Consider the following 13469-nt stretch of genomic DNA (forward strand, 5'->3'; position numbering starts at 1 on the left):
GTAATAATCCAGTAAATTATAATAATTTATAAGGCCTGGTTCTGGTACCTCACAAATGATCACTTGAAATGAACAGCATGGAATGGCCAAATACAAGGAGAACTAACACAAACCAGCTACATTTCAGTGAAATCATACGAACAGCTTGATTCATACTGGAGATCTTCAAACCAACTTCATAAACAAGACATCTGAACTTTTCTTTCAAGCATTCAATACTGAAAAGCCTTCAGGAAAGGTGGTCATTCAGATTCTGTCCCTTCCAGCAGAAACTAAAGGGTGTGATCCTTTCCACATGCTCATTGTGTTTATTCTTTAATCCCTATTCTGGATTTCTTCATGTTTATTACTAAGAAAGATCTGACATTTACTTGTGCAACAGACAATTAGCAAACTTCTTCACGTGCTTTTCTGTGTTCTGTGAGTCATTTTCTCTTATCCTTTTTTGTTTTCCTTGCTTGTTTATACAACCCTGCCAGAAACAGCATTATAAGCACGTTATGGGCATCACAGCTGAAATGTTATTTCACTACAAAGGTCAGCAAAACAGTCACCTTTTAAACACCAAAACACAAGAGAAAATACTGAGCAATTAATTCGCCAATAGAATCTTGCTTCCAGGAAAAGGTATCAAAAAAACCCACTCTAAATACACAGTGTTTATTTAAATAAGAGAAACTTCTTACTGCTTCCAACTGCTTCTTCTTTTGCACCAGCAGCTCCAGCATCAGGTTGACATTGGCTAAGTCAAGATTGTCTTGATCAGTTCCCAACAAATCTTGAATTATCTGCCACCTGTGGCCATTCTAAAAAGAGAACAAGAGATGAATAAGAGATGGTGAGTCCAAGCCATCCAGGGCTATATATACCATCCAACAACAGATATTAAAAGCAAAGCAGCAATATTTCATCCCTTTGGAAAACTGCAAAACAGGTTTCAGATCCAGATTCCCAATTCTGCCATGTGTACAGGATATGGCTCCTCTGACCTACTGTGGAACTTCTTATCTTATTTGGAATATATTTGTGCCTCATGAAAGCATATTTGCTGCTGCTGCTGGGAAAAGATTATTTCACAGCAAAAATTTTATCTGATTTGTGCCCCAGTTTCTGAGAACATGTTTCTTTGGAAAGAAAAAAAAACCCTCCACATTTATCCAAGCTTAGTTGGATTACATCTGAAATACTGTTATGCACCAATACCTTTTAATTTTTTAAGCCAAACTAAAAAGTAAAACCCTCATGCTAAACTCAAATCAAAGAAGATAGTATAGCTTAGTTTTTCTACTGTCACCTCTCACATTACTCCTCTTAAGTGTAAAGGAAATGTGAAAGCTGGGAAGAAGATGGAGCTCATCAGGTTCATCTCATTTAAACTGCTTGGAGCTGTGGGGGACTCCTCAGAGGATCAAAATACTACTACACAGCCCATTCTTCCCTGAAGGCCCTTTTCCCTTCCTATCAATTTAAAAAAAAAAAAAAAAAAAAGGTATCTTTAAGCACAGGAAATCCTGAATAATATGTTAATGGTACCACAGCCTTACATCAAAAAGCCTCAAGAGTCAACAGGAATAACTGAGAGGTCTAAAGAATATCTACGAAACAAAGCTGGATATAAATCTGTCCTAAAAAAGCTATGAAAATAAATCAAGTTACTCAAATTGGAAAGAACTAGAAATGCCATCCAGTCTAAATCAGATATTTTCTCAGAAGCTGCAGCCTTTTTGTATTAACTAGATTAAGAAAAAAAAAATCTGTAACATCCATCTACAACACACAATTTTTTTATACAGTGCTTAACAGAACCTATGGAAACTATCCAGGCCAAAAACATAATTTCAATCTGGAATAACTGGGGAAAAAAATGTGATTTTTAAACAAGTGTATAGGATTTGAGACACATTTTAACAGACTAACACGCCAGTTAATTGTACTACTGCTAAACTGCTTAAATGTGCAAACATGCCTTAACATGATTTCTTAATGAGACCATGACTACTGCATTTGCTGCAATGTGTCTTGGATGACTTCCCTTAATACCAAAAGTAATACAAGGCACATTAAAGAAGGAGTACAGGAGCAATGTTACTCTTCTTACAGATGCCTGTAATTTTTATTTGTTGTTAAAAGGTAGACACACCAGTGTTTTGGGCATGAAGTCATGGTCGATTGCCCACTTACTGGTAGTTATCAAAAACAGGTGAATCTGTTTTTGCATAGCTTTTAAATAGTAAAACCAATTTCCAAGAAGCTCCTGTACATGCCTTCAGGTCAGTTGTGTGCACTCCAAACCATATCTGGTTTATGCATATTTTATATTAAATATTTTATATACATATTTTATAATGAATATAAAATCTTACTGTGAGTAAACCAATGCATATTTAAAAAATGCTCTTTTCAAACACTGATAGCACCAGCTTATGCAACACAGCCCCTAAATTAGTACCACTTTAATACAAGCTTTTAAAAGCAGGTGCTTCACGATTTTTAGTAGTATTTTGCAATCTTATTTATGAATTGCAAAAGACAAGGCTGTCAGATACAGCAGGACAAACATGCAGGTTTTCTGGCTCATGTCATATATTCTTTTTGATCTTAATGTACAAGAGCATCCACAGGTGCTGCAGAGAGGTTCTGTTGAACTGAGGACACAGATCCTGCTCTGATTCTGTGACATGAAGCAAGTCTAGAGGATATCCAGGCTGTTTTGTGGCATCTGAACCAGAACACCAGACTCCAAATGTATCTTTCTCCCTCTTGTGGTTGGTATCAGCATTCCTCCAGTCTTCTGACAGAACACAGCTCCCCACATGTGATCAGACAAGCCTGTGGCAATTCACTGCTCTCATTGTAGCTGTAATTTCCAACACTAAACGAAAATTAATACCTTTAAACAAGTGTACTTCCATGGGCACTTTCCCAGGTTATATGCAATACATCAAAGGACACTTGCCTATCCTGACACAGCTTCTCTCTACACATATTGCTGGTGGGAAGAACAGGAGTTAACAAGGTAGAAGGGATCTACTGCCACTGATATTAGTATTATTCCCTCTCAAGGCAAGTTAAAGCATCAGCTCAACAGTGCAATCTCTTGTCAATTAAGTCATGTAATTACAACTGCTGCACAGAATCATTAAATAAAGTAAAAAAGTTGGAACATACGGTGCTACTCACTGAATGGTCCAGTTTGAGTCTTTTCTCCTCAGATCTTTGCTTCTGTTTAAGAATTAATTCATTAACTAAAAAACATAAAGAGATGGATTTAAAGTTCACCAAACCAGTATGAAAATTCCACCTCAATATTTTTATTTAGTTGTTAATTCCACAGTAAGATGTTTATCAGTAATTAAAACAGTAGATGTCTCTACTTTTTTCCATACCAATTTATTCCTTGGTGGATTTTTGTAACATATAAAAGATGTTTTAAAAACCACCAAATACAAGGCCTACATATTCTCCTAATTGATTCAGTTCCTTCATCTAAACACCCATGGTTCCTTGAGAAAGTTTTTCAACTCCAAGACAAAAGTATGTCACAGAAGAGTATGAGGGAGATAAATCAGGTAATGCTCTATTATAGGCCAAAAAAATAGGCACAGCTGAATAGAACAACCTTTTCCTTGAACTATCATGTGCATTTCTAAATATATATTGTTGCTATAATTTAATGCCAATCCAGCGAATGCAAAGAGAGAGATAACTTCAACCCTTTGCACAGGAGCTCTTCCTCCTCCAACACATCCCTCAAATCCCTGGACACAAGGGTATGGAGGCCCAACATGCACTCCAAGACCTGCCTCAGCACCATCTCCAGCACATGATTAGATCTAAATCAGGATTGTCCATTTCTGAAGCATTCCCTGGCTACTGTGGCTTTTCAGATATTTATTATTAAATTGGTCTCTCAGCACATGAAATCAAGATTTGCTTCAATTTGGTATTTTACACTGCAATGGGTTTCCTTTAACCTTTTCTCCACAAAACTAAGTTTTAAACTGTATTTCCACCTAGCAACATTTCCTCCCTCTTTAAGAAGCAATTGGAATTGCATATAGGTATATGTATGGATATTTTCCCTGTGTGTAATCTACACCTACATCTATCATATGGGCCTCAGTACAGCAGCCAAAACAGCACAGTCGCTAATACAGCCTCCACCCTTTCAGTGTCCAAGCTTTGTAAACAGGGCATGTTCTCTTTTATTAGGCAGACAAAAGTGCAAGAAAACAAAAGTAAAGAGATTCACATCTCTAGCCATAAGGAAAACAGTTTTGCTTTTCATAGTATGGAAACAGCAGCAAGTTAATCTCACTACTGTCACTCAGCATACAGAACTGCTGGAGGCAGTGCAGTATTAACAAAATATACTACTAACCTTTTTTATATAAAAATGACAAACAGGGTGCTGATATTTGGATTTTGTTTTCAACATCCAGAAAACTGTAATTTATAGGACAAATTTACAAGTGCCTGCCTTTCTTAACAACTAAGATGTTTCTCATGCAAGCTTACCTAAGAAGTTGGGATAAAGATGATCAATGTTGTCCACAACATAGTTGCATTTGGGACATCTGTTATTGTCCTCCAGGCTCTGGTGAATACATTTATAGCTGTTCAAAAACAAAAAACAAGAAACAAAACAAGTGAGCCCACATGAAAGAACAAAGCATAAGCACAAGGTAAATAATATCAGCCTTAGACAAGGTGCACTGTTTGTGTTGCCAGCTAACAGCTGTGCTGCTAAGAACCTACAGTAGAGTCAAAATGTTCCAGTGTTTGAACTCAGAGTGTGCTACAGCAGAAAGCAAAGGTTTCTGGCAAGGATTACAAAATTTAGTCAAGTACTTCACTCTTATTTCCCTGAGGATTACTGCAACGTGGATACTCCAGCCACAACACCATCTCAATTCATGCTCCACATCACTTCCACAGGCAGAGGTAGCAAACAGATTGAATTACTCAGAAGCATCTCTTCTAGATTAGCCAAATACATAGCAATCAATATTAAAAGCATTTTAGGTAATTGAGCAGAGGAAACACCTTCACCAACTTCTCATATTTCCCCCCACGCCTGCTCTTCTCACTATCAGTGACTTCTTCAGAGGTGCTCACTTCTGAATTGAGGGACAGAGGAATGAGAAGATGCACTTCAGCATCAGGTTTAAGCATCTCAACAAGAACCTGCTTGATGTCAGCGGCTGACAGAGACACCAGGTGGTAACATGGCTCCATAAATAAAGATGTTTCAATGTTTCTCATCTCAGACCTCTAAAAAGTTACAGGTCACAGGGATCAAGTGTTACCACAGAGGGCACAAAATGGGCTGTTAGCTTACCTGTTGCAAGTCAAAACTCTTCTGAAAGTTACCTGAATCTGCTGCTTTATACTACTATAGTACTAGTTCTTACAAGATTTATTTCTAATCAGCAGACACTGTAAGAGTATAACATAGACAGGATACTGTAGGACATCATGGTTCAACATTTCTACCAATCCCTAGAGGAGAGGAGAAGCAGCAAGTGGTTCCAGAAATGCTCCTAGAGGGATCTTGCACTTCTCCATGAAACATTTGCTCCTCGTGACAGCCAGAGATAACACACTGACAAGTAACTGGGGCCATGCCAGTTCAATACAACAGGAGAGCCTGAAGCATATCCTCTCCTACAAGGTTTAAAATAATCACAATATGCAATGTACAAGCCACTTCAAACTGCACACGGTCTTGCACAAAGCTTCCAACATTGCTCCCAACCCCTCTAACAGAGCTGATACCAGAGGAGGTAAATTAACAAACTGTTCTGACCCTGGATAGTGGGTGTTACCAGCAGTTTATGAACATTTTATTTCTTTACAGAGGAAATATGATGACACAGCACTATTTGGTTAAGACACTAGGATTTTTTTTTTAATCTAACAGGTATTTATCTTTAAAAACTTTTTTTCCACCTTTTTTTTCAGTGTAGGGACAGAAGACAGAAAAGAAACAAACTCAGAATGAAAGGTAATCACAGCAACATGTGTCTGCACATGCTGTAAGAGATGGACATTTTATGCAATACAAGAAACCAAATACTACCAGAAGCTGTGTCCACATTTCGTCATGTAGGCTTCTTCAATCATATCAAAACAGATGGGGCTGGAAACAAAGCAAAACAAAAATTAGAAAGATGCCTGTTTTATGTTAAAATATGAAGAAAAGTATTATTAATTCAAAGCAGCCACCTATTTATGCTTAGGTAATAATCTCCTATTCGTAAAATGAAAAGACATACTAGTGCAACAGCAGCCAAGCAGTATAAAGATCAAAAGGGCAATCAACAGTTCTTTGAACTCTGAATGATACTGCAGTTTGCTACAATTAGAAACCAGTAAGTGTTCCCTGTTAAGCTTTTTAACACCTGCAGACAACCCAAACAAAGCCAGAGAATCTTCAACAAGCAAGGCTGCCGAAGAATGTTCTAACCATCTGTACTAGGTTTCAAACAACATGTAAAAACCCTGATTTTTTTACATTAATAGACAATGTATTTACAAATGATACCAAAACTACTTTTTCCTTTTTTTTTTTTCCAGCCAATAGCTATCTATAATTTTTAAAAGTGGCACAGAGAGGCAGAGCAGATCAGAAATAGTAGTGACGTCATGAGAACTAGGACTAATAAGTGGGTGGAGAAGGTGCACACGAGGTGTGCCTGCAGAACACTGCCAGGATAGAGGCTGCAGCAGAGCAGGATGAAACCAACAGGCAGCAGGTGATACAAAGCCAAAGATGGGGAAGGTAGAATAACTAGTTAGTGACCAGAGCACAGCCAGCTCTCTCTGCTAGGGATTGCCAAGAACCAAGCGAGGACCTGAAGAGAATGATGTGCAAGCAAGCAGTGCTCCACAGGAACCTGAGCACAACAAGAGAGGAATCCAGCAAGACAGGTAGTGGAAAAAGTCTGGCTCGTCAAGTGTCTGTGACATGTTTCAAGGAAAACGAAACACTAACGAAAGAGGAGAGCTGCATCCATCATACTTCAGTGACTCCTATGGCTGCTCTCCCTGAAAACCGGTGAGATTTGCTGTCACATACATATTCATCTCCAGGTCTTGGTCTGCTATCCAGCAAGACGCCATGGGCAGCAACATCACCATTCTGCACCTAACGCATGGGTCAGCTGTGTCACAAGCTGCACCTTGTTTTCAGTGCCTCACAGATATCCAAACGCTCTCCTCTCACTCCCTCAAGTCCACACCAATCTCAGCTCCCAGAGGCTTTCACCAGCACTTGTTTTCTTCAGAAACAGCCTGCTCCCACCTTCTGCCAACAAGACGGTTCTCACCGAATGAGCTGTTAATAAACTGTTAACAACTTCTGCAAGGCAAAATTCTTTTTTGCATCCAAAACGCAGATCGGGCTGAAAAAACCAATGCTTGTCTGAACAGGGGAGGGGAGCACCTCAACAGAAGGCATTCCCCCACTCTGTAATCTATTTTAGAGTATACTAACGTTTGTTACCCCATCAGAAAACAAATCCTAACAAAAACAGGAGGGAGGAAACACCTCTTAAAAACTTTCTAGGCACATAGAGGAGCAGCTGTGGCCCCTGCTAACGCAAGCCCCTGCTCTAAATCCCCATACTGGAAAATACAGCTGTCATGAAAGTTTTGTCCAGCCTAATGTATGAGCCAGGTTGTCTTAAATATTCCACCAAATCACCTGTATAAACACAATGTAAAGGCAAACGAATCACACCAGAACGCTACTCTTTGAATCAACTGATCCATCCCAAGAGAGGCCTTAAAATAATTAATACACACCTGTCCTTCTTCCACCCTGACTGACCTTTTTCTACACTTGTCTTGAGCAGCACCAACTTTAGGAGTTCAAGTCACTTTTTACAAGTTATTTAGTTTCAAGGCACTGTTTAGTCAGAATAAATTCCAAGCAAATTCAACCAGCACAGGCAGATTATTAGCAGGAGAACAAGGCATCTCTGAATTCTGTCAGCTGGCCTTTAAAAGAAAAAGTCAAAGACTTAGGGTTAAATTACTATCTAAGGGTAGTTTCTCCCCACTGGCGATGAAGGGTTTAACTTCTTCACCTTTTTCTAGTGAAGAAAGTGAGGTATATGCTCTTTGTGTCATGCCAGAAACTGCTATTCACCACGGGGCCAGAGGTGATGCTCCTAATGCCCTGCAGCAATCAACGAGGCTGCAATGCTCCTCTGCCTACAGGAGAACATCACAAATTAGAGCTAAAATAGGAAGATTGCCTCCTAACATGCCAGTCACACGAGATCACTGTTCCTAAACTACTCCTTCATACCAGTTTGATTGGAGAAGTGACAGGGCCAAAATAGTTGAGAAAAAGCAATCAGAGCCAACAAATACAGCTATTCAGTACCAGGAACATCATTAATGGTACTGAAGTTTCCATCAGGAACTGTTTTGCTCCGAAATGCTCCCTGATTTACAAGTGGAAACAAGACAAATATTTTAATACTTACTGAAACCAAGCTGACTGCAACACATGAAAATTGCTACGCAAGAGTTGTTTGAAGCTAACCTAACACAAAGGGAAAGTTAAGAAAGAAGTGGAGTGATGAGGACTTGAGACATACCCCAGTTCGTAGTATACACTGAAACAGGGAAGCAGAAGTATGGTGAAATCAAGGCTTCTGTGCATGAGGTAGCTTATTCTCCACTTGGCTTAAACAGCAGAGTCAGGTTAAAAGGATGCAAACAACTTCAGCAAGTCAAAAATGTCACTGATCTCTAGGAAACAAGGCATCAGTATCTAATAAATGCTATTTTTAAATCTAGCATTGCAAACGCTTACCATTCTTTCTCTGCAGGGCAGACCTCAAACATTTTAAACATCCATTTTAATCAAGTTCACAGCTTTAAGTTTTGCCAGTTGTTTTCCAGGCACCTCTCAAGAGCACTAATGTCACCCTACTGCTACACAAACACCTGGCTGAAGTGGTGGCTATGAAATTTAAACACACTTCAACAGCAAACAAGATTCATTATAGTGCTTGCCTCCTATTCAGCTCCTCTTTGGTCAAATCAGAGACCAGGACCTGCTACAGGCTCTGTCCTTCCCATCAAAGGTGGCTGGGTTAAAGATCACTGCTGTTACTATCTACTCACTCTGAAGCTTTAATATAACAACAAGTAGTAAAACTCTTTGTACATGGTATGCAAACTGCTTGTTGTGTTCTTACTTTGTGACTTCAGGGAAAGTTAGCAACATTCCTTTACTAAAATTGCCTTCCAGACCACAAACATGGGAACAACTACATTCAGCCCATGCCTGGAGTAACAGGTAACCAACTAAGAAAAGAACTGGTTTTAAAAGTCCATGAGCCTGCAAGTCCAGGTGGCATACAGCCCTCCCCAGAGCTGAGCTGTGGTATTGGGTGCTGATCTTCAGATCACCATGCAGCACCCCCTTTTCCATACAAGATTTGTGCCAGAGCTCAGAAACAAGGACTGGTATGAAACAGCCACTGAAGAGACAGGTAAGATCCACTCCATCCAAGGAGCAAAGCAGATAGCAACTGGTTTTAAAGAGGTTAGTCAACCATTAATTGGGAGGGCTAATACAAGGCCAGGGAAAACTAAGCAACTACATTGCTGGGCAGGAGAAAATCATCTGATTAGAGGAGTCCATTTCAGGCACTCTTCCAGGCAAGTGGAAAGACACCTGGCTACTGGAGCAGCAAAAAAATACCTTTACATTCTGCATCCTGCACTAAGAGAAGCAAAGTTTTCCCATTTATAATAAAGTTGTCCACCAAGTCAGACCTATCTGCAGTCCTGACTGCAGTTACACATTTCCAGGCAGAAGCTGACATTCTCCACAAACAGAAGACACTTGCAAACTCCTGAGCATACACTTGCTAAACATTTCACAACCACAAGTAGCAACACATGACAATGTTTACTCTAGAGCCTCTGCCTCACTTGAGACAGTGCTTTCAGAAGACAGGCAGGGAGGCTGCACATATAAACACTATGGAGGGCATTTCCACTTGCACCTTGATGTTCAAAATTTACCCAAACTCCTTTACTCTTTCCCACCTTCCATCTGTGGCATAATCTACCACTGAGTTTACAGCTGTGGCTAGCAGCAACTCACAGCTCATGCTCAGAAAAATTATCAAGTGTTCTCCACAGCTGGCAGCATCTTGAATGTTCCTTACAGAGGCAAAAAGGGCACAGGGGAAAACTTCTGTTTCTCTCAGTGACACATGTAAAGCTTGTTTAAATTAATTATTTAAATAATACACACACACCTCTGCCTTCTTGGACATTGCTCAAAATTCCAGAGCTGCCCAGTTTGGTTTGTTTGTATATAACTGTACTGCTAACTCAAATTAAAAAAAAAAAAAGACAGCTATTGTAATTTGAAGCTAGAACAATAATAAGTAAGAACAAGGCCTTTACACCACAGAAATATACAGCAGTGAAAAACCCAAGTTAACTATAATCATTGTCTGCTCTTAAAGCTCCTGACCCACACTTCAATATGCTCAATGTGGCTCTTGTAAGTACTAAGAAAAGACATTTTGCCCTGAGTACTACTGGGCTGATTTCTGTCCTCCTCACTTGTTCAGTCTGTGGTGCTTCTTAATGAAGAGAAAACAGCTCATTACGGGTTCTCCTTGAAGGATGCACAGTACTTACCTGCAGAAAATAAGCAAGTATCTCAGCTTTTTGAACCATCTTAAAATACTTCAAGTCTACAAATTGGTCATGGGTGTAATTTCCTTTTCAAACCCCTCATTTCTACAACAGACAACAAAATAGGAAATAAGAGCTGACTAAAAAGGGTAGGGAGTCATGCTGGCAGACCACTAGTGCCAGAGTGTAAGAATTTAGGGAACAGAGGAGAATGGACACTTGTAATTGTGTTCATACCCCATGATGAGAAAACCTGTGAGCAACCCAGCTGACACCAAGAGCTCCTAAATCCACCTAACATGGCCTAGGGCCAGAGCAGGGCATCAGCTGGTGACAGCGGTCCTCTCATCCCCACTCTGCTACTGAGCAAACTACTCTACTACAGTAATAAGTAGTAGCTTTTGACTGTTACTTATTCCTAACAAGAATTACTTACTGGTCTTTCTGCCACTAACTTCTTAGCAGCTTCAGGTTTTCACTTCAGTAGCAAAGTTATTTCCTATCAACTCTGCTAGACACTTTACAAGCTGTAAAGTTAAGCCTACAGGGTTTTGAGACAAGTATTGTCTGTTCCCTGGGAGATGCCTCACACCCAATCCTCACCTGTAAGTCAGAGCTTAGGTTAGAGCTGTCAATATCATCTTGGAAGCCCACTTATCTTTTCTTTACTATTTCCTTTCCATATATGACTTTCCTACAACTTGATCTTTTCCCCACTACCTCTTCCCTGTTTGCCTCAGATACAAACACCTTACTTCCTGTTCTCACATTTTAGCACATCCAGGCAGCTACAAAAATCAAACTTACTCCTTATGAAAGGAGGTTTGAAACCCATCAGCAATGGTTTTTCTTCAAAACTGCAAATTACCATCAGTTCTCAAAGCATGGGCCTCAGTCTACCAATTATACTGAAAGGTGATTTCCAGCTAAGAGCTACAGCTCCAGCTGGATGTTAGAAAAACATAATCTGAAAAATTTTTAAACAATCACAGAAGAAATTCCCTACTAATCTGGTTTTAGGTGCCTGCCTGACACAAAACTTACTGCAGATTAAAACTAAACCACTTTTCCCAGCAACACGGGCAAATCAAGCCAGCTTTGCTGGAGCTATCAACCAGCAAGAGGCTCCCTGGAGTCCCATCCAGAGGGGCACTTAATCCTTTCGTGAATTCTCTTCCAAAAATCAGAGGGCTCCAGACCACTCGAGGTCACATTGTCCAGGAAAACAAGGCAGTTGCTGTGTTGTCAGAATGCTGTGAGGAAACATCTCGTGCCGCAGGGCCTCTCCAACAACTTGGGCGCACTCAAGGAGGAACCTGCCAGGAATAACCTGGTTTTGCTTAAAAATAGAGAGGGTGGAGGCAATGCTACTGCACAGGGCCAAAACCAGACAAAATCAGAAAATCAGTTAGGTTGGAAAAGACCTCTGAGATCATCAAGTCAAACCTATGACCCCATACCACCGCGTCAACTAGACCACAGCACTGAATGCTCTGTTCAGTTGCTCCCTGAATAGCTCCAGGGACGGGACTCCAGCACTTCCCTGGGCAGAGTATATATTTCAATATATAATCAACCTTCTGGGTAGAAATTCTTCCTAATATCCAACCTAAGCCTCCCGGGGGGCGCCTTAAGGCTGTGTCCACTTGTCCTGTTGCTAGCTGTCAGAGAGAAGAGTTTGATCCCCACTTGGCTGCAACATCCTGTCATGGAGTTCTAAAAGGGATAAGGTCCCCCACCCCGAGTCGCTTCTCCTCCCTAGGCTGCTCCTCTCCCCTCCCAGCTCCCTCAGCTGGTCCTGGGCCTCCAGCCCCTTCCCCAGCCCTTTTCTGGACCCGCTCGAACACCTCCACGTCCTTCCCGAACGGGGAGGCCCAGAACTGGACACAGGACTGGAGGTGTGGCCTCCCCAGAGCCCGGTTCAGAGGGACAATCACTTCCCGAGTCCTGCTGGCCGCACTATTTCTCATAGAGAGAGGCACAAAAGAGGGAAAACCCCAAAGCCACAATCCCCGGAGGGCAGCGGCCGTTCCCTCGCCAGGAGGGGCTGCCGGCTACTCCTTCCTCCCGCCGCTATTCCACACTCCCCAGCCTTCCCGACGGCATGGCGGCGCCGCTTCCCCCAGCGACATATCGCGACACATCGCGCTCACCACACGAAGTCGTTGCTCTTGTCCTCGTAGGAGTTAATGAGCCCGTTGCAGAGCGGGGTGAGCAGCGGCCTCTTCCTGCCGCCGCCCCCCGGCGCCGCGGAGGAGCCGCCGGGCCGCGCCGCCGCCGCCGCCAGCCGGGGCAGCCCCGGGCCCGACCCCGACACGGCGGCCGCCACCAGCACGGGCCGCGCCGCCGCGCCGCCCGAGGAGGACGAGCCGGGGGCCATGGCCGCCGAAGAGGAGGAGGATGAGGAGGAAGAGGAGGAAGAGGAGGCCGGTGTGGCGGCGGGCGGCACAGCGGGGTGCGGCGGGCGGCTGCCCGACATGCCGAGGCCGGGCCGGGCGGAGCGGCCTCAGCGCATCCCCGAGCGCGCGGGGGAAAAATAAAGTTCCTTCAAAGAAATAAAAAAAAATAAGAGGGAGGAAGGGGAAAAAAAAGCCCCAACCTAAAAATCCCCACACAATAAAAAGCAAAAATAAAAGCAAAAAAAAAAAAATCTCAAAGCGGCGGCCCCGGCGCGGCGCTTGTTCAAGCTTTATTGACAGGCGGACTGCGCGGGCGCGCGTGCGCGGGGCGGGGCCGCGCCCCCTGAGGGGCGGGGCGGGGCGGGGCCGCGCTGCCCTCACCGCGGGCCG

General features: G+C 42.3%; 1 protein-coding gene across 3 annotated transcripts in view; it reads right to left on the reverse strand.

Annotated features, from left to right (window-relative positions):
• Window positions 1–13239, reverse strand: part of COP1 (COP1 E3 ubiquitin ligase) — a 124184-nt gene extending 110945 nt beyond the window's left edge. For 2 of the 3 annotated variants that reach the window (XM_066324709.1, XM_066324711.1), the window contains exons 1-5: window positions 12834–13239; window positions 6083–6142; window positions 4519–4616; window positions 3169–3245; window positions 687–806 (exon numbers count right to left, since the gene is read on the reverse strand). In XM_066324709.1, the coding sequence (XP_066180806.1) occupies window positions 687–806; window positions 3169–3245; window positions 4519–4616; window positions 6083–6142; window positions 12834–13159 (681 nt within the window). In that variant the 5' untranslated portion in view covers window positions 13160–13239. The remainder of the gene's footprint in view (window positions 1–686; window positions 807–3168; window positions 3246–4518; window positions 4617–6082; window positions 6143–12833) is intronic. The other variant, XM_066324710.1, reaches the window with a different exon arrangement.
• Window positions 13240–13469: the final 230 nt, after the last annotated feature.

The sequence above is a fragment of the Sylvia atricapilla genome, chromosome 9, assembly GCF_009819655.1.
Source record: "Sylvia atricapilla isolate bSylAtr1 chromosome 9, bSylAtr1.pri, whole genome shotgun sequence".
NCBI classification, from domain to species: Eukaryota; Metazoa; Chordata; class Aves; order Passeriformes; family Sylviidae; genus Sylvia; species Sylvia atricapilla.